Genomic DNA, 22,874 nt, shown 5'->3' with positions numbered 1-22,874 from the left:
TTAGTTCAGCCACTGTGGAAAGCAGTTTGGAGATTTCTCAAAGAACTTAAAATGAGCCACCATTTGATCCAGCAATCCTATTGCTGGGTATATACACAAAGAAAAATAGATCATTATACCAAAAAGACATGCACTCATGTTCATTGCCATGTGTATTAGTCCATTCTCACACCGCTAATAAAAACATACCCAAGACTGGATAATTTATAAAGGAAAGAGGTTTAATTGACTCACAGCTCAGCATGGCTGGGGACACCTCAGGAAACTTAAAATCACAGTAGAAAGGGAAGCAAACATGTCCTCCTCCACATGGCGGCAGGAAGGAGAAGTGCAGAGTGAAGAGGGGAGGAGAAGCCACTTATAAAGCCATCAGATCTCGTGAGAACTCACTCATCATGAGAATAGCAGCATGAGGGTAACCACTCCCATGATTCAATTACCTCCAACCAGATCCCTCCCATACATGTGGGGATTATGGGGACCATTATTCAAGATGAGATTTCGGTAGGGACACAGCCAAACCATAACACTGTGCTATACACAACAGCAAAGACATGGAATCAACCTAGGTGCCTATCAATGGTGGATTGGACAAAGAAAATCTACATATACACCACTGAATACTACACAGCCATAAAAAAAGAATGAAATCATGACCTTTGCAGCAACATGGATGGAGCTGGAGGTGATAATCCTAAGCGAATTCACACAGGAACAGAAAACCAAATACTACATATTTTCATTTATAAGTGAGAGCTAAAAACATTGAGCACACATGGACATAAACACGGGAACAATAGACACTGCAGACTATTAGAGTGGTGAGGGAAGGAGGGGGGCATTGGTTGAAAAACTACCTATTTGGTACTATGCTCACTACCTGGGTGCAATATACCAATGTAACAATCCTGCACATATACTGCCTGTATCTAAAATAAAAGCTGAATTTTTTTTTTAGAAAAAGAATACAACAGGTGATATTACTACAGACCCTGTAGACACTAAAAAGATAAGGATATTCATGCATTAATTTGGCATCTTAGATGAAATATACCAATTCCTCAAAAAACCACAAACTACCATGACTCACCCAATATGAAATAGATCATTTGGGCTGGGCGCAGTGGCTCACGCCTGTAATCCCAGCACTCTGGGAGGCCAAGGCCAGTGGAACACAAGGTCAGGAGATCAAGACCATCCTGGCCAACATGGTGAAATCCCGTCTCTACTAAAAATACAAAAAAATTAGCTGGGCATGGTGGCACATGCCTGTAGTCCCAGCTACTCGAGAGGGTGAGGCAGGAGAATTGCTTGAACCTGGGAGGTGGAGGTTGCAGTGAGCAGAGGTCGCGCCACTGCACTCCAGCCTGGTGACAGAGCAAGACTCCATCTCAAAAAAAAAAAAAAAAAGAGAAATAGATCATTTGAACAGCCCTATAACTATTAACAAAGTTGAATTTGTAATTTTAAAACTCCCCCAAAAGAAATCTTCAAATCCAAAAGCTTTCACTGGTGAATTCTACTAAGTGTTTAAAGAATAATTACCACCAATTCAATGCAAGACCTTCCAGAAAATCAAACGGAAAAGAAAATTTTCTGATTCATATTATGAAGCTAGTTTTTATTACCCTGATACTAAAGCCAGACAAAGACAGTACAAAAAAATGAAAACTACAGAAAAATGATCTTCATGAATATAGACAAAAAATTTCTTAATGAAATATTAGCAAATAGAATTAATCAGTATATAAAAAGAATTTTGCACTATGCCAAGGAAGGTTTATTTCAGAAATGCAATTCTGATTTAATAATCCATAATTAGCCAATGTAATCTACCATATTAATAGGCTAAAAAGAAAATTACATAATCATGAATCAATGTAGACAGGCATCTGACAAATTTCCACCCCCATTCATGAAAAAAATTCATGAAAAAGAGGAACAGAGGTGAACTTCCTTAACTTAATACAGTATCTATAAAACACCTACAGGTAATATTATACTTAATACTGAAAATAAAGCAAGAATGTCAGCTCTCAGCACTCTCATAGTACTGGATGTTCTAGCCATGCAATAAGGCAAGAAAATGAAATAGGCATCCTGATCAGAAATAAATAAAACTGCCTATATTTGCAGATGAAATTATTAGGTGAAATTATCTTCCCATTATTAATGGCAAAACCCACAATTACTTTTGCACCAACCTAATATCATCTACATAGAAATTCCCAAGGAATCTATCAAAACCTCTTAGAACTAATAAGTAAGGTTACAGGATATCAGCTAAACATGTAAAAATCTATTAGTAGCAATGAACATGAGGACACTGAGATTAAAAATACAGTATCATTTAAAATCACTAAAAAAAACTGAGGTTCTAAATAAATAGAGATATATTGTGCCTTTTTTTTTCTTTTTTTTGGAGACGGGGTCTCACTCTGTCGCCCAGACCAGAGTGTAGTGGCATGATCTCGGCTCACTGCCAGCTCCGCCTCCTGGGTTCACACCATTCTCCTGTCTCAGCCTCCCGAGTAGCTGGGACTACAGCATATTGTGCTTTCTAATGGAAAACTCAATGTAGTAAAGATACCAGTTGTCTCCAAATTAATATACAGTTTTAACACAATTACTATCAAACTTCCAACAAGATTTTTTGTAGATATAAAGCAGATTATTCTAAAATATGGAAATATCAAGGAACTAGAATAGCTACAACAATTTTACAAAAGAAGAATAAAATAGGAGAAGTTAGTCTACCTGATTTAAGGGCTCAATATGCAGCTACAATAATCAAGACTGTAGTATTGGTGAAAAGATTGACACATAGATCAATGTAACAGAATACAGAACCTAGAAATACATCCACACAAAGATGCCCAAATGATCTTGACAAAGATCAAAGCAATTCAGTCAAAGAGAGACAACCTTTTCAACAAATGATACTACAATAAATGAAAAGGCATGCTACACACTAGGAAAAAATATTTGCAAACCACATATCTGACACAGGACTAGCATACAGAATATACAAAGAACTCTCCAAACTCAACAGTAAAAAAAGCAAATGATCCTATTCAAACATGGGCAAAAGGAGACATTTTACCAAATGAGATATACATATGGCAAATAAACACATAAAAAGATGTGCTTATTAACTTAAACGACACTATGCTCATTCATACCAGATACACATAAACATGTGCACACATGTGCAAACAAACATGCACACGGATTAACTCGAGGTGTTGGAAGACCCTAAGGTTTATGTCTTCTCCTCTTTAGCCCCCACAGTGTCTCCACATTGTCTATGTTATAGTGAAAAAAATAGGGTATCCAATAGGTCCCTTAGTTACCTCTCTATTTCATGTTAATGAGAGAAAATAAGATCGTATGCCAGAAAGAAATACAAACCAGCATCTCCTTCAACTTCTTTTTTCTTTACCCGTTTAATCTTCTTCTTTAGGACCTTCATGAGGAAGTTTGCAAATTTATTGTTTTCTCCAATGGCTGCTTGAAAACCAGCATAGAGTGCCTTTTCTTGCTCCTGGAGTTTGGTGATTTCATTCTTTTTCTCTTCCATCTCTTTAAGAGTTTCATTTATTTTCCACTAAATGAATAAAAACAAGGACAAATGATAACTATTTCTGATAAACCAAGTTCAGAGAGCAATGTACTTTACAATGCAAGGTTACAGTTTACAAATATATTTTTTAAAACTTCTTAAAAGAAGTTTACATTTCTGATGTTTGCAGAGCCATCCACTTATTGGTTAAAATTTTATAATTCCTTTGTAAAAATCAGTTATGTTTAGAATTAGAAAATCAGCTTTTTAGTGCTAAGCATCCCCCCAAAATCTAAATTAAATTGAAACTTTTCCTTGAAATTCCTTAAATTGAATATGTGGATGTCAGCTAATATTTTTGCATGTGTAGTCTCAAAAACCAATGAATTTTTTTATTGATATATAACTAAAACAAAGAGACACATAAGTTCTAGTGAAGCTAATATACCTAAAAATGAATGTTACTATTTAGCATATACTATCTGTTTAATAGAATCTTTCTTCTTTTAAAACAAAGCTAGTATAATTTATTTTCTGAAATTTCATATACAAATATAACAAATAAAGGAACCTCATTTCTTATGATATTCAATCATATATTACACTGAAGCTATCATACTTAAGAAACTCACCAGCTTCTTTTTCAGTTATTTTCATAAGGATAACATATAATCAAAACTCAATTTTATATCATAGCTTACTTTTTTGTTTTTTAGGGAACCCAGCTCACCAGGCTGGTGTAGAGTGGCACAATCAAAGGCTCACTTTTGAAAATTTTATTCTCCTACCTTACAGAATATCAGACCAAATTTACTAAAAAATCTGAATCACTTCTCTTTGACCATGAATACTAAAGATGGAGAGTAGGTAGGAATAACAGGAAAAAGGAGAGGGGGAGAGAAGACAAGAAAGAGATGAGGGCTAGAACAAGTGGGAGATTTGAGTTAAGAAGAAAAAGAAATCAAGTTTCTCCATGACTAAGGGAGCAGCCAGCTAGGATTCTTCTGCCCACTCATACTTGCATGTACTGTTCCTCTTTGTCTAAGGAATTAACACGTTCTTGAAGTATGTTCTCCTGCTTTTCAAAATTCTTCAGGAGAAGTATTTCTTGAAATAAGGTGACATGGTGCAGGTCAGATAATTTCATCTGAGTATCTAGTTTCAGTTTCTGATGTCTAAGGAGACGGAGTTCTGCATCGAAAGTGACAACCAATTCTTTGATCTGAGATGGAAAAAATATTTGAGGATATGTTAGAAGACTAGATAAATGCATTTTTAAACTATCTAATTTGTATGAAATAGTACTAATAGTATGAAATAGTACTATTTCATAATAGTACTACAATTCATAATTGTATGAAATAGTACTAATTTGTATGAAATCATTTTTATTATGCCCTTATGGATGGAGAATTGTGTGTGTGTATAGTCACAAAAATTAATTCATTAATGGCATTAAGTTTACATAAATTAATTTATTAAGTGGTAGGAAATGTGTAACTAGAAGTCCTTCCACCTATTTCTTCACCATTGACTAAGCCATCAATCAAGAATACCCTTCTTGCTTTACTGTGTAGCTTATGAGCTCTCTGAGTGGGTAGTGTTTGTCTCCTCTTTATTCTCCATAATATCTCGACAATCCCTTTTATACAGCAAGCACGAATAAATACGTTTCCCAACTTCTTATGTTGAAAATTTTCAAACCCACAGAATGGTAAATATTTTTAAATAGATAAAATAATCATGGAACCACAAAAAATCTGTTCAATCTTTTTCTAAGATTGAAGAAATTAAGGTCAAAGGTAGTTTTCCTGATAAGAGCCTAAGTAACCCAAGTCCTGGTCCAGACTTTAATCCATTATGGTCCTAATAATTTTAAGTCCTCAGTTTTGTTCTGATTTTGGTACAGCTTTCCCCCCCAGTATCACAAAGGAGATGAAGAGGTCAAGAGAGAGCCCCAAGGGCTGATTCTCCTGAGGAAACTGGAACAATAGGAAGAGACAAACCATTCTGTGTTTTTAATTAGTTTGCACATGATAGGCAGCCTCAACTGTCAAAAGCCTATAGTAAGTGAGGATCCAGACTAGGGCTGAGGAGAGAAAGAGACCTGTGGGCTTAGAGCAGAGAAACTACCAGAGAAATTTAGAGAGCTGAAAAAAAAAAAAAAAAAAAAAAAACAGAGAGAGAAGAAAAAATTAAACTTTTAAGTAACTATCGCTATAGACTATATGTTTGGGCTCCCCTTTAAAGCTTGTTTAACAAACTTGAATTATTCCTGCATTTATTTGGAGGCAGGTCTATATTTTCTTCAACACAACACCGTTCTTAAACTGGACCACATAGGTCTCCAAGTCTGTAAGGATTACACTTGTTTTATTCTCTCCAATCCCAATAGCCTATAAGCTTTGTGAAGATACAGAACATGTCTTTCTTAAGAATTTTTGTATCCCTAATCCTATCTGTCAATGTCCCTGCATACAGAACATCCAATAAATATTTGTTAAATTAATAAATTAGAGGGTGGAGCCAAGATGGCCAAATAGGAACAGCTCCAGTCTACAGCTCCCAGCCTGAGCGACACAGAAGACGGGTGATTTCTGCATTTCCATCTGAGGTACCGGGTTCGTCTCACTAGGGAGTGCCAGACAGTGGGTGCAGGACAGTGGGTGCAGCGCACCATGCACCAGCCAAAGCAGGGCGAGGCATTGCCTCACTTGGGAAGCACAAGGGGTCAGGGAGTTCCCTTTCCTAGTCAAAGAAAGGGGTGACAGACGGCACCTGGAAAATCGGGTCACTCCCACCCTAATACTGCGCTTTTCCAATGGGCTTAAAAAATGGCACACCAGGAGATTACATCCCACACCTGGCTCGGAGGGTCCCACACCCACGGAGTCTCGCTGATTGCTAGCACAGCAGTCTGAGATCAAACTGCAAGGTGGCAGCGAGGCTGGGGGAGGGGCGCCTGCCATTGCCCAGGCTTGATTAGGTAAACAAAGCAGCCGGGAAGCTCGAACTGGGTAGAACCCACCACAGCTCAAGGAGGCCTGCCTGCCTCTGTAGGCTCCACCTCTGGGGGCAGGGGACAGACAAACCAAAAGACAGCAGTAACCTCTGCAGACTTAAATGTCCCTGTCTGACAGCTTTGAAGAGAGTAGTGGTTCTCCCAGCATGCAGCTGGAGATCTGAGAACGGGCAGACTGCCTCCTCAAGTGGGTCCTTGACCTCTGAGCAGCCTAACTGGGAGGCACCCCCCAGTAGGGGCAGACTGACACCTCACACGGCCAGGTACTCCTCTGAGACAAAACTTCCAGAGGAACAATCAGGCAGCAGCATTTGCAGTTCACCAAGATCCGCTGTTCTACAGCTACCGCTGCTGATACCCAGGCAAACAGGGTCTGCAGTGGACCTCTAGCAAACTCCAATAGACCTGCAGCTGAGGGTCCTGTCTGTTAGAAGGAAAACTAACAAACAGAAAGGACATCCACACCAAAAACCCTTCAGTACGTCACCATCATCAAAGACCAAAAGTAGATAAAACCACAAAGATGGGGAAAAAACAGAGCAGAAAAACTAGAAACTCTAAAAAGCAGAGCACCTCTCCTCCTCCAAAGGAACGCAGCTCCTCACCAGCAACGTAACAAAGCTGGACGGAAAATGACTTTGAGGAGCTGAGAGAAGAAGACTTCAGACAATCAAACTACTCCGAGCTACAGGAGGAAATTCAAACCAATGGCAAAGAAGTTAAAAACTTTGAAAAAAAATTAGACAAATGGATAACTAGAATAACCAACGCAGAGAAGTCCTTAAAGGAGATGATGGAGCTGAAAGCCAAGGCTCCAGAACTACGTGAAGAATGCAGAAGCCTCAGGAGCTGATGCAATCAACTGGAAGAAAGGGTATCAGTGATGGAAGATGAAATTAATGAAATGAAGCGAGAAGGGAAGGTTAGAGAAAAAAGAATAAAAAGAAATGAACAAAGCCTCCAAGAAATATGAGACTATGTGAAAAGACCAAATCTACATCTGATTGGTGTACCTGAAAGTGACAGGGAGAATGGAACCAAGTTGGGAAACACTCTGCAGGATATTATCCAGGAGAACTTCCCCAATCTAGCAAGGCAGGCCAACATTCAGATTCGGGAAATACAAAGAACGCCCCAAAGATACTCCTCGAGAAGAGCAACTCCAAGACACATAATTGTCAGATTCACCAAAGTTGAAATGAAGCAAAAAATGTTAAGGGCAGCCAGAGAGAAAGGCAGGGTTACCCACAAAGGGAAGCCCATCAGACTAACAGCGGATCTCTCTGCAGAAACTCTACAAGCCAGAAGAGAGTGGGGGCCAATATTCAACATTCTTAAAGAAAAGAATTTTCAACGCAGAATTTCATATCCAGCCAAATTAAGCTTCATAAGTGAAGGAGAAATAAAATCCTTTACAGACAAGCAAATGCTGAGAGATTTTGTCACCACCAGGCCTGCCTTACAAGAGCTCCTGAAGGAAGCACTAAACATGGAAAGGAACAACTGGTACCAGCCACTGAAAAATCATGCCAAATTGTAAAGACCAATCATGCTAGGAAGAAACTGCATCAATTGACAGGCAAAATAACCAGCTAACATCATAATGACAGGATCAAATTCACACATAACAATATTAACCTTAAATGTAAATGGGCTAAATGCTCCAATTAAAAGACACAGGCTGGCAAATTGGATAAAGAGTCATGACCCATCAGTGTGCTGTATTCAGGAGACCCATCTCATATGCAGAGATACACATAGGCTCAAAATAATGGGATGGAGGAAGATCTACCAAGCAAATGGAAAACAAAAAATGGCAGGGGTTGCAATCCTAGTCTCTGATAAAACAGACTTTAAACCAACAAAGATCAAAAGAGATAAAGAAGGCCATTACATAATGGTAAAGGGATCAATTCAACAAGAAGAGCTAACTATCCTAAATATATATGCACCCAATACAGGAGCACCCAGATTCATAAAGCAAGTCCTTAGTGACCTACAAAGAGACTTAGACTCCCACACAATAATAATGGGAGACTTTAACACCCCACTGTCAACATTAGACAGATCAACAAGACAGAAAGTTAACAAGGATACCCAGGAATTGAACTCAGCTCTGCACCAAGTGGACCTAATAGACATCTACAGAACTCTCCACCCCAAATCAGCAGAATATACATTTTTTTCAGCACCATACCACACCTATTCCAAAATTTACCACATAGTTGGAAGTAAAGCACTCCTCAGCAAATGTAAAAGAACAGAAATTATAACAAACTGTCTCTCAGACGACAGTGCAATCAAACTAGAACTCAGGACTAAGAAACTCACTCAAAATCGCTCAACTACATGGAAACTGAACAACCTGCTCCTGAATGACTACTGGGTACATAACTAAAGGAAGGCAGAAATAAACGTACCAGAATCTCTGGGACACATTCAAAGCAGTGTGTAGAGGGAAATTTATAGCACTAAATGCCCACAAGAGAAAGCAGGAAACATCCAAAATTGACACCCTAATGTCACAATTAAAAGAACTAGAAAAGCAAGAGCAAACACATTTAAAAGCTAGCAGAAGGCAAGAAATAACTAAAATCAGAGCAGAACTGAAGGAAATAGAGACACAAAAACCCTTCAAAAAATTAATGAATCCAGGAGCTGGTTTTTTGAAAAGATCAACAAAACTGATAGACCGCTAGCAAGACTAATAAAGAAGAAAAGAGAGAAGAATCAAATAGACGCAATAAAAAATGATAAAGGGGATATCACCACGGATCCCACAGAAATACAAACTACCATCAGAGAATACTACAAACACCTCTATGCAAATAAACTAGAAAATCTAGAAGAAATGCATAAATTCCTCGACACATACACCCTCCCAAGACTAAACCCGGAAGAAGTTGAATCTCTGAATAGACCAATAACAGGAGCTGAAATTGTGGCAATAATCAATAGCTTACCAACCAAAAAAAGTCCAGGACCAGATGGATTCACAGCAGAATTCTACCAGAGGTACAAGGAGGAGCTGGTACCATTCCTTCTGAAACTATTCTAATCAATAGAAAAAGAGGGAATCCTCCCTAACTCATTTTATGAGGCCAGCATCATCCTGATACCAAAGCCTGGCAGAGACACAACAAAAAAAGAGAATTTTAGACCAATATCCTTGATGAACACTGATGCAAAAATCCTCAATAAAATACTGGCAAACCAAATCCAGCAGCACATCAAAAAGCTTAACCACCATGATCAAGTGGGCTTCATCCCTGGGATGCAAGGCTGGTTCAATATACGCAAATCAATAAATGTAATCTGGCATATAAACAGAACCAAAGACAAAAACCACAAGATTATCTCAATAGACACAGAAAAGGCCTTTGACAAAATTCAACAACCCTTCATGCTAAAAACTCTCAATAAATTAGGTATTGATGGGACGTATCTCATAATAATAAGAGCTATCTATGACAAACTCACAGCCAATATCATACTGAATGGGAAAAAACTGGAAGCATTCCCTTTGAAAATTGGCACAAGACAGGGATGCCCTCTCTCACCACTCCTATTCAACATAGTGTTGGAAGTTCTGCCAGGGACAGTTAGGCAGGAGAAGGAAATAAAGGGCGTTCAATTAGGAAAAGAGGAAGTCAAATCATCCCTGTTTGCAGATGACATTGTATATCAAGAAAACCCCATTGTCTCAGCCCAAAATCTCCTTAAGATGATAAGCAACTTCAGCAAAGTCTCAGGATACAAAATCAATGTACAAAAATCACAAGCATTCTTATACAACAATAACAAACAGAGAGCCAAATCATGAGTGAACTCCCATTCACAATTGCTAGAAAGAGAATAAAATACCTAGGAATACAACTTACAAGGGATGTGAAAGACCTCTTCAAGGAGAACTACAAACCACTGCTCAATGAAATAAAAGAGGACACAAACAAATGGAAGAATATTCCATGCTCATGGGTAGGAAGAATCAATATCATGAAAATGGCCATACTGCCCAAGGTAATTTATAGATTCAATGCCATCCCCATCAAGCTACCAATGACTTTCTTCACAGAATTGGAAAAAACTACTTTAAAGTTCATATGGAACCAAAAAAGAGCCCGCATCGCCAAGTCAATCCTAAGCCAAAAGAACAAAGCTGGAGGCATCATGCTACCTGACTTCAAACTATACTACAAGGCTACAGTAACCAAAACAGCATGGTACTGGTACCAAAACAGAGATATAGATCAATGGAATAGAACAGAGCCCTCAGAAATAATGCCGCATATCTACAACCATCTGATCTTTGACAAACCTGACAAAAATAAGCAATGGGGAAAGGATTCCCTTTTTAATAAATGGTGCTGGGAAAACTGGCTAGCCATATGTAGAAAGCTGAAACTGGATCCCTTCCTTACACCTTATACAAAAATTAATTCAAAATGGATTAAAGACTTACATGTTAGACCTAAAACCATAAAAACCCTAGAAGAAAACCTAGGCAATACCATTCAGGACATAGGCATGGGCAAGGACTTCATGTCTAAAACACGAAAAGCAATGGCAACAAAAGCCAAAATTGACAAATGGGATCTAATTAAACTAAATAGCTTCTGCACAGCAAAAGAAACTACCATCAGAGTGAACAGGTAACCTACAAAATGGGAGAAAATTTTTGCAACCTACTCATCTGACAAAGGGCTAATATCCAGAATCTACAATGAACTCAAACAAATTTACAAGAAAAAAACAAATAACCCCATCAAAAAGTGGGCAAAGGATATGAACAGACACTTCGCAAAAGAAGACATTTATGCAACCATCAGACACATGAAAAAATGCTCACCACCACTGATCATCAGAGAAATACAAATCAAAACCACAATGAGATACCATCTCACACCTGTTAGAATGGCGATCATTAAAAAGTCAGGAAACAACAGGTGCTGGAGAGGATGTGGAGAAATAGGAACTATTTTACACTGTTGGTGGGATTGTAAACTAGTTCAACCATTGTGGAAGTCAGTGTGGCGATTCCTCAGGGATCTAGAACTAGAAATTCCATTTGACCCAGCCATCCCATTACTGGGTATATACCCAAAGGATTATAAATCATGCTGCTATAAAGACACATACACACGTATGTTTATTGCGGCACTATTCACAATAGCAAAGACTTGGAACCAACCGAAGTGTACATCAATGATAGACTGGATTAAGAAAATGTGGCACATATACACCATGGAATACTATGCAGCCATAAAAAATGAAGAGTTCATGTCCTTTGTAGGGACATGGATGAAACTGGAAACCATTTTCAGCAAACTATCGCAAGGACAAAAAACCAAACACCACATGTTCTCACTCATAGGTGGGAATTGAACAATGAGAACACATGGACACAGGAAGGGGAACATCACACTCTGGAGACTGTTATGGGGTGGGGGCAGGGGGGAGGGATAGCATTAGGAGATATACCTAATGCTAAATGACAAGTTAATGGGTGCAGCACACCAACATGGCGCATGTATACATATGTAACAAACCTGCACACTGTGCACATGTACCCTAAAACTTAAAGTATAATAATAATAAAATAAAATAAAAATTAGTTACAATTAAATCAATCAAAACCTTTGACTGAATATCTATTATATGTTTGAGATTGTCCTAGACTATGTGGAGGAATCAGAAGAAGTATATGTGGCCCTTCGCTCAAGAATTGTGTAATTTAATTTTCAAGACAATACTAATACCCATGAAACAGCAAGGAAAATTAGTGTAAAACATGAGATGCTTATTACAGGTGCAATTGGAGTTTAGAAACAAGGACAGCATAAGTAATGTGGGCGGAAAATGCTGGAGAGGGTTTGGAACTGAGCCACGCTTTGAATGATGACTCAACTCTGGAAGGAAGTCATTACTGGTGGAAGGAAGTCATTACTGGTAGAAGGAAACAGCAAAGGAAAAAGCACAGATGCAAAAGTCAATGGTGTGGGAGGAAAAGGTGGAGTGGAGAGAGGCAAGAACAGTGAGAAAACAGGGCTGGACAAAGAAGAGATAATGGCGAAGAATAAGGCTGGGAAGCTATTGAGGGCATCACCACAGGGTGGAGCTGGAAAGACACACTGAGGAAAGGGAATCCACATGGCTGGCAGCAGAGAGTTATCTATCCAAGGAAGGTTCTTCTCCTTTCATATTCAAAGAACATCCTGCCCAACAGGTCCTAGTCTGGTCCTGATTTTCCTAGAAATAAAAATAGTCACCATTCCAGCTCCAGAACAATCTCAAACCGAGTAATCACCATAAACACTTTTACTAATGGAACAAACCACATATTAGAGAAAAAGGATGGTGTGAAAAGCAGAGGGTGCCCTGTTTCTCTGGAAAATTCTTAACTATGTTCCATCCATCATGTGTGTTCGATCCATCATCTAAAAGCTGCTCCTCCACTTCCCCTTTACGATGACTTCAGTTAGATGCCAAGTAACTGAAACATGGGCTTCCCCTTCATTCTTTGTCAGCTTTCCAAAACAAAAAAAAAAAGTTTAAAAGCTCTGTAGTTCTGGGAAGAGCACAATGATTTCCAGAAGGCCAAGTATGGGGAGGAAGCCAAGCCATCACTGAGTGGTGAGCTGGTCAGGGTTTGGGAAAGGTTCATGCAGAGAAATTTTAAATAAATAAACAAAAAACCTGACCCAATTTTTTCCCTTCTCTTCTCTCTTTCAGCTTTAACTAAGAATAGGTCCACCCTTACCCTGTTGACCAAATACTGTTGCATGTACACGTGTTTAATCTCGTCTCTCTTCATAATTTCCAGCTCCACATCCGTTGGCTCTGCTTTTTCAAATTCCATATACTTTGGTATATCTAGGCTGAATGTTGATGCCTTTGATGATCTAGATATTGAATCACGGGTTGTCAAATCCCCATCCTTTCCAGAAGACAGCTTGAGGAATCCTCCACCTGGGCCTCCAGACCCTGTCTCTTCCACTCCGGGGGACTTTTCATCATTACTTTTCATTTGCTGTTGCTTAAAATTTAGGAGAGTTTCTTCATCATACTGAAATCTCTTTTCTGGAACTTCTTCTGGGTGTATCTGAGGAATTTTGGGAATGGGTATGTGCTTGGATATGTGAAGAGTCGACTGAATGTTCTTCAGTTCTTGTACCAGGCACTGTATTTCCTCAACAACAGCCACTTTAAGGTCTCTAAGAGAGAGAATGCACTTGTTCATGTGCCTTTTATTTCCATGGACCTGAAAAAAAGAAGAGGAAGGAAACAACAGTACAACCCTCTGACAAATAACTGTATGAGAATATGATCTGCTCTTTTCCCTTGCTGAAAGGCCTAGCAAAAATTCAAGATAAAAATTCATCTGATCATACCTTTTTACCACCAAGTTTCCCTTTTCTCTAATATTTAGGATTTTTTCCATTTAGGCCCTCCAAGATGGAAGGACAGTCTACATGTGACCTCTGGTATCTCTTGGCTTCCCACGATTTGTTCCCTCCAGCTGGCTCATGTGGCTGAGTTCCCCTGTCCTCCTTTATCACTCCATGGAAGTCCTTCCAGGAGCCTTATTCAAGCTGCATACTCTCTCCAGGGAGGAAGGGGAAGGCCATTAATTCATTTTCCTCCTGGGACTTTGAATCCCTTTGACTTAGACTCACTTAGGGCTGCCCACCTAGGCCCAAACTACAGGTTAGCCTATTTTCATTCTGTATTTTGGCCACATGATTATTGTTACTCCTTGTGTAGGCAAGGCCATGATTCTGAATTTCAGTAGCATGTCATACCAAGAGACTGCAGGATCCTTCCTTCATTCTTTCTCCATTTATCAAAGCCAAGCTGTGCCTCTGCTTCCAGGCACAGGGGCTATACAATCTCATTGCCCTTTCATTACCAGCTGTCTCCCTGGTCTGTTTTCTAAATGCCATTCCGAGAGCCTGAGAGCACATGCAACCCTACCCTACTTTCTGTGTGCAGTTAGGCTACTAGATTGTCCAAAGGCCATTAAGAGTTACTTTGCATAAACATATAGTTTTTTAAAGATCTAAAGTCACTCCTTCAAGCAGTCTTACAAAAGCTACATATATGTTTACTATCTGCAACACAGAAAACTGTATCAAGATAGAGGAAATGTTCTGCAACTTGAAAATAAACCTTTAAACCACTAAGGTTTAAACTCAAAAGCCAGCAGTTGGGTGAATGGACAACCACCTGTGAAGTCTCTGAGGGATTGCAGATTAGGCCACCAAGAACAAACCCAAATCACTGATGGCTGTAAGGCCTACCTCTTTAAGGAGCCTCTTCACACATCAACTCTTTCTTTCTAGTTTTTCAAATACCACACAAACCTAAATACTGGCTGAGAAAAAAGACGAATAATACACTATTTTAAAAATATTTAATACTTTTCAATGATTTTCAATTTGACCATGACAATAAAGACCATTTATGGATGTTGACCATTAAATTAACCCTATGAGGTATACCAGACATATCTTATTGTTAATTGGTATTAATACTCTTTGTACAGATGAAATAAAAGGCTTAGGGAGATTTATATGACTTAGCAAAGTTCACATGGCTATTAAGTGGCAGAGATGGAAACAGAATTCCAGTCTTCTGACTTGTAGAAAGAGGTGTTCTATGTGATTTTATTTTAATAAAGCAAATTTCAGTGTAATGCAATTAAGTTGAAGATATCATACCTGCCCATCTCCTCTAGCTAGAGTATGAAATTTCAGATTGGATAAATTGTAGTCATAAGAACATTTCTCTACAATGATGTATGTAACATGATGAATAAATAAAAATTACCTTAGAAGAACAACTAGGAAAACAATCCAAATAGTCATTACTAAAATGTCCAAATTGTCCATTTTGATGAGAAACACACAGTTATGAGTTATGAAAATGGATTTGTGGATATGAATTGCCAAGCCAGGACCCTTGTGCAGCTGGGATGCATCTCTTTGGTGAAACAGAAAAAGACACCCCTTCCTCAGGACATTTCATTTTTATCTGTCAGAAAATTATAAAATATTCAAAAATACTATTAATATATCTGTGATGTGATTGGCACCCTCTCCAAAGTGATGCCTTGAAATGTGCAACCTCCAAAACCACATTAGGTTACCATATATCAAGTTCTCCTAAAAGTAGTAGCTCAGATGACCTTTAAGCCTTTAAGTATAAAAAGTCACTTGTCAGTTCAAATGGTGATTAAGGAATTAATATAGCAGGAAGAGGAACTTTCATAAGAAAATGGGCACCAGAATGATCAGGACGATTGAAAGTGGTTTGGAGGAATGCGGAGAAAATAACAAAGAAATATATTAATTTGTTAGCATTGAGTTGCCTAGAAAAGTTTGGAAGTCCCACAAAAAAAGGCTAAACAATGGCCTTTTAAATCTAAGTCCTTGGTGGTCCATGGCAATGAAAAACTACATCCAATGAGGATTTGTTTGAACTTCAGAGGTTCAAAGTCCACAAAATATAAGCTTACCCATGAAACTGGTACTAAAACACAGTATTTTAAGGAAAGCTCAAAGACAGAATGAGTCTTCTGAGAAATGCTAACTCAACAAAGATGTATTAATACTTCTAATAAGGCCACAGCAAAAAAAGAGATAGAGACGTTCATCAGAGAGTCAAACTCCGACCTAGATTACCAGATATCCTTGATGACCCTGCCATACCTGTCAGGTAATACCCATCTATAACCCTCAGATACACTGTAAGTATTTGCAGCTGGTTCTTCCATATTAGCTGACTAATCATGGACAAATCTCTTGTCCTCTCTGGGTCTCAGTTTCCTTATTTGTAAAAAGAGGACATTCTAGATAATCATGGAAGTCTTTCCCAGTTCTAAATTTCTATGGTTATATATTCTTATTGACCAGATAGGGAAATGAGTGGTTTTAGCAGAATTTAATTAAGAACCCACGGTGCTTTCTCCATTGTCATAAAATCTGTAGATAAGTACCAAAGAATCTAGGTGTCCTAGTTCCTCTTCCTTCTTGGCAGCATTTATTCTCATGTGCTCAGGTATCTTGTAGTCTGGGGCTGTCTTCAGATTGAAATCTCCCATATACACCTGGGCTTCTTTGATGGCTTGAAGATCTTTGGGATCTTCATAGTTATCACCAGGTTTACTCTTGTATCTATTAGAAAAACAGAAAACCCACACACAAATATGACAATAAACTCTGATTTGTCTACTTTAATATAGGCATATATTCAAATTTAATCATGAAACAAAAGTATAATTTCAAATCTGTGATGCCACTTTTGTCACAGAGCCCAAGCATTTTTTAAAAGTCAATTACTATTTTTAAAGTATCCCAAGCAAAATAATATACAATTATATAAATAGGAACCAATCACTAGATTGTACTGAAATAATCTGAATTACTGGTAGGCTTTGGTTCACTTCTAAGTAATTCATATTAACATTGTTATTTATTCTCTTGATATAAATTAAGCCTTGGCAATTAGGTGGGTTTTTTAATGACAAAAAAGTCAATTAAACTTTTTATTTATTTATTTATTTAGAGACGGAGTCTCACTCTGTTGCCTGGCTGGAGTGAATGGTGTGATCTTGGCTCACTGCAACCTCCATCTCCCAGGTTCAAGCGATTCTCCTGCCTCAGCCTCCCAAGCAGCTGGGACTACAGGCATGCACCACCACACCCAGCTAATTTTTGTGTTTTTAGTAGGGACGGGGTTTCATCATGTTGGCCAGGATGGTCTCGATCTCCTGACCTCATGATCCGCCCACCTCGGCCTCCCAATGTGCTGGGATTATAGGTGTGAGCCATCATGCCCAGAAAATTAAACTTTTTAATTGCATAAGTGCTTGCTGTAAAATTTTCAGAAAAGGTATCTAGTTTAAGATGATAGCATGAGCACACATATTTGCCTCTCCCTCTGTCCCCAAATTCCCTGAAAATGACAGTATAGAAGTACAAAACATTGTAAATTATCAGAAAAGCTAAGAAGGGAATAGAAAGCCATGAGCAAACCAGTGACACTGATACATTTCTGGAAGACAAAAAGAAGATGAAATTACATTAATGAATAAACCAGACCAAACTATAGCCCAGAACACCCACAAGATAAGGCCACAAAAAGGATTGAATATTATCTTCTTGGTGAAGTCCCTAGAATGCTCCAAGCACAAAGAGGACAGATATAGAGAGTGGAATGGAATGCTAGATATATTTAGCAAAATTAATTAAAGGTTTGAAAAAAAATGCTTAAACCAGTTGGGCCCTCCCAAACTTTCCCACCTACACACATACAAAACAGTGGCAATCTTTATATCCAGACTAAAATTGAAGAACTACTCTCTACAGAAACTGAACTCTCTGCTTTGGAAGCACTAAGGTATCTAAAGGTACGGGCTATGATAGTACCTTGGTACTAATAAAGGGTCCTTCACTGGGAGTTCACAATATTCCTGTCTAATTTTTTAAAGTAAAGTCTACTAGTCAACATGAACATGTACACATAGCTCTCAGAGGAAACCCATACCATCTATTGTATTAACTGATAATCATTTATTTGTGTAAAACTGCACTAAAATGAAGGATTACTATCTTTAAAGAAAAGGAAAGGAGAAAGGGAGAAAGGAAAGGAAAGAAAGAAAAAGGAAAGGAACGGAAGAGAAGAGCTACTTCTGCCTCTGGCCATGTGAGGGTAACAGGGCCCATTATAATCCTCATAATATAAACAACCAGAAAACTGAACAAAAAATATGTGAAACAACTATGTTCAGACATTGAAAATAAGCAGCACAAAACTGTAATTCTTGAGAAAAGTAAAAAGACATGATCCTTATTATCTCCTGGCTGCCACATAGAGGAAATTACCAGCCTGTGGAGTAGGATCAGGATCCCAAATACAGCCCAGTGAACTCACTGACTGAAGAGACAGAGATTAGAGTACAGGGAGGCCAAATTTGGTGCTAAGAATTTGTGGAAAAGAATATCAGAGGTACACCAAGAAATGCCTCTGGAAATCTACATAGCGCCTTAACATTTTGGCTGAGTATTTATCTGTACATGTGTAATGTGAGCCACCATGAAGCTGGGCAAAGAACAATTCCTATGAAAAGTACAATTACTGGGAAACTGTAGAACAAATAATTCTCATAGTTTACACATAGCTGGGAATCACTCATGTTCCCACCAACTGGAGAGACCTTGTTGAATACAGAGGACATTCAAGAATAATCATAAAAAATCATGCTTTCAAAGACAGAAAGGCATAGAAGATATGAAAAACATTATCAATCATCTTGTCCTAATTGACATTTATAGAACACTACACCAAGCAATGCAAGAAAGCATACTCTTTTCAAGCACATATTGAACTTTTATGTAGATAGACTGTATATGCATGGCCATAACAAAGTTCTCCATAAATCTTTAATAAGGTAAATTATACAGACTATTTTCTATTACCACAAACAACTAAATTAGAAATCTAATAGGAAGATATTTTTTAAACCCCAAATCTTTGGAAACTAAACTGCAAGTCAAGGAAGTAATCACAAGGGATATTAGAAATACTTTGGACTAAGTGATAATAAATGTCTACCATACGAAAATGTGTAATGCAGCTAACTCAATGCTTAGGAGGAAATTTATAGTTTAAATGTTTATATTACAAAAGAAGAAGGGCATAGAATCAAAGCTTGTACACAAGTTTACACATTAAGAAGCAAGAAACTAAAAGCTAATTAAACCTAAGTTAACTAGAAGGGAAGAAATTATAAAAATAATAGTAAATCAATGACAGAGAAAGCAGACCAAACAATATTTTAAAATCTATGACCAAAAGCTAGTTATTTGAAAAGATCTATAACATGGGTAAATCACTAGCTGGAATGATCAAGAAAAAGACAGAATATGAAAATTAACAATATAAATAAAACAGAGGGCATCAAAACAGATACTACAGAAATTAAAATAAATATAAGGGAGTAATATAAACTACCTTATGCCAATAAAATTGACAACTTAGATGAAATGCACAAATTTCTTCAAAGACACAAATTATAAAAACTAACTCAAGAAGAAATAGAACATCTGGATAGCATTATAACAACAAAAATTTTAAATTTGTATTTAAAACTATCCCTCAAAGAATACTTACAGATGAATTCATTGACAAATTCCTTAGTAAAGCAGAAGAAAGAAAACAGAAATCCAAAAAAATAGAACAAACAGAAAACAAAATATAGAATAGCAGATGTAAGCCCTAAATATAAATAAGTACATTAAACATAAATGGTCTAAATACACCATTGAATGAGAGAAATGGGCAGCGTGGATTTAAAAACACGACCCAATTGTATGTTGCCTAGTGAAGTTAGTAAAGACACTAACTTTAAACATAAAAGTATAGGTAGGCTGAGGTAAAGGATGGAAACAGTTATATTATTTGACCACTGAATGCTTCCTAAGATAAGGAACAAAGTGTGGATGCTAGTTCTTCCCACTGTATTTCAATATAGTACTGGAAGTTCCAGCCAGTGCAATAAGAAAAGGAAACAAGATGCAAACAGATTAGAAATAAAACTGTTCCTGTTTCCAAATGACATGGTTGTCTACACATAAAATATCAAGAAACCTACCAAAAAAACTCTTACAACTGAGACAGTTCAGAAAGGTCACAGGATACTAGATAAACAAACAAAAATCAATTATATTTCTATGCTAGCAGTGAATGTGAACACATAGACACCAATATTAAAAACACAATACCGTTTAAAATTGCTCAAAAAAGAAATGCGTATGTGCAAATCTAACAAAACATGTATAGAACTTTTTATGCTGAAAACAGCAAAACACTGATGAAAAAAATCAAAGATCTAAATAAATGGAAAGTCATACCATGTCCATGGATTAGAAGACTCAACACAATAAAGATACAAATTCTCCCCAAATTAATACACTGCTTTAACATAATTCTTATTGACATTATGGCAAGATTTTTTATACATATAGACAAGATTTTTCTGAAATTTATGTGGAAAGACAAAGTAATCATAATGTCTAAAATAATTTCGAAAAATAAAATGAGAGGAATCACTCTACTGGATTTCAAGATCTATTATATAGATATATGAATCAAGACAATGTAGTGTTGGTAAGAAGATAGATATATAGATCAACAGACTTGAAAGTAAACCCAGAAATAGACCCACACAAATATGTCCAAATGATTTCTGACAAAGGTGCAAAAGGAATTCAATGGAGGAAATGTCTTTTCAACAAAAATGCTAGAGTAGTTGGATATCCGTTAAGAAAAAAACAAACAAATCTCAATCTAAGTCTGATAACTTATTTAAAAATTAGCTTAAATATAAAATGAAAAACTATAAAATGTTTAAACAAAAATAGGATAAAATATTTAGGACCTAGGGCAAGGCAGAGTTCTTAGACTTGACACCAAAATCAAGATTTATAAAAGGAAAATTGATAAGTTGGACATCAACTAAATTAAAAACTGTTGCTCTGTGACAAACTCTGTTAAGAGAGGCCAAGTGCAGTGGTTCACACCTGTATTCCCAGCACTTTGGGAGGCCAGAGCAGGTAGATCACTTGAGGTCAGGGGTTCCAAACCAGCCTAGCCAACATGATGAAACCCTGTCTCTACTAAAAAAAAATGCAAAAGTTAGTGGGGCATGGTGGCACATGTTTGTAATCCCAGCTACTTGGGAGGCTGAGGCAGGAGGATCATTTGAACCCAGGAGGTGGAGTTTGCAGTGAGCCGAGAAGCCGAGATTGCACCACTGCATGCCAGCCTGGGCAACACATGAGACTCTGTCTCAAAAAAAAAAAAAAAAAAAAGAACAAACTCAAACTCTGTTAAGGGAATGAAAAGACAAGCTACAGACTAAGAGAAAATATTTGTAAACTATATATCCAACTACTATATAGTATATATCCAGGACTAGTATCTAGAATATATAAAGAAGTCTAAAATCTCAACAGTAAAAGAGCAAACAATCCTATTCAAATGTGAGAAAAAGACACAAAGAGTCATGTCACCAAAAATATATAGATGGCAAATAGAAATATATAGATGAAAACATGTGCTTGTGACATGAAACTACCTCATACCAGATTTTTTTTTTTAATCCCCAAATCTCTCTGCTGCTTGCAGAGCAGACTGCTTTTCAGTGTCTGTCAGCATCTGATTGAAAAGCAACATAACATCTCTCCAGGAACGTTCAAACATTTGGGTGAAATTCTGGAAAGTCTCACAGGGTCATCTGAAAAGTTGCCAAGATCTCTCTTAATTTGCTTTAAGTCCTGTAGGGAGAAGGGGACCTTGGCCTTACTGGGCCCAAATTCATTGGGCATCTGTTGGAGGGGCAAGAGTGAGACTGGGGCTTGTTTAGGGTGAGGATTTCTAAGAGGGGGCAAGTGAGGGGCTGAAGCTAGATAAGGAGGTCAGGGTGGATCCGGAGGATCAAGGCTGGAGGGAGCTGACTCCTCTGCTGGGGGTGCCTCTGGGACTCATCTCTTTAATTCCCTGGGCTTACCCCTTGCAACCTGAGATGGCCAACAGAAGGGCTGGATCAATCAGTCTTACACTGTTGGCAAAAGTCTGGGTTGCCTTGCAAGCTATAGAAAGCCTGCGCATATGGGGCTTCAGACCATCTGTCCTCACATCCACAGAAAAATTCCAACTGCTGAATGGTATCAAAATGAATGGCTCCTTCCTGAGGCCAAGCCATCCTTCCTGTAAATCATAATTTGGCCAAACCCTTGTGCAGAGGGCTATAAGGGGTTTTTCCTCCAGATTCTGAAGATCAAACAGTCCCAGTGGTTCAGGATACACTCCAGAGGAGTATAAGCTGGGGGTGGTGAAGAGAACTGGTTGCCCATTCTGAAGGACAGGGAATAGAGGCAGCCCTCATTCCTTTCCTTCTTTCAGTGAAAACTCAGACCATGATGGAGACAGAAAGCTAGCATCCTCCTTTCACTTTCCACCCCTTATCCCTGAGCTGGCCATAGGTACCACTGCAGTATGTACCCATGAAGCAGGGGAAACCTGGAGAATAGGAATTAACCACCCTCACCTATGCCTCCATTTCTCCCTGCTGTCGGAAAACTGAGTTCCCTGGGCCTGTTTATGCCATGAAGCATGGTCTCCTTCCATGGGGTGAGAGGTTTAGTCGGCAGGAATTGGTCCTGCTTTACATTGTGCCTGTTGCCTGGCTTTGGATCCCTCAGACCGGGATTTTCTTTCTAGGGCCTC

General features: G+C 38.1%; 1 protein-coding gene across 5 annotated transcripts in view; it reads right to left on the bottom strand.

Moving 5' to 3' along the window:
- The window catches only part of CFAP44 (cilia and flagella associated protein 44), a 160,138-nt gene that overhangs the window by 35,952 nt on the left and 101,312 nt on the right, over positions 1 to 22,874 (bottom strand). For all 5 annotated transcript variants that reach the window (XM_054551511.2, XM_009238521.4, XM_063721764.1 and 2 more), the window contains 4 exons: positions 16,582 to 16,759; positions 13,345 to 13,845; positions 4,581 to 4,784; positions 3,412 to 3,607 (listed from right to left, as the gene is read on the bottom strand). In XM_054551511.2, the coding sequence (XP_054407486.2) occupies positions 3,412 to 3,607; positions 4,581 to 4,784; positions 13,345 to 13,845; positions 16,582 to 16,759 (1,079 nt within the window). The remainder of the gene's footprint in view (positions 1 to 3,411; positions 3,608 to 4,580; positions 4,785 to 13,344; positions 13,846 to 16,581; positions 16,760 to 22,874) is intronic.

This window comes from Pongo abelii, chromosome 2 (genome assembly GCF_028885655.2).
Source record: "Pongo abelii isolate AG06213 chromosome 2, NHGRI_mPonAbe1-v2.0_pri, whole genome shotgun sequence".
NCBI lineage: Eukaryota > Metazoa > Chordata > Mammalia > Primates > Hominidae > Pongo > Pongo abelii.
This window is presented reverse-complemented; position numbering and strand designations above follow the sequence as displayed.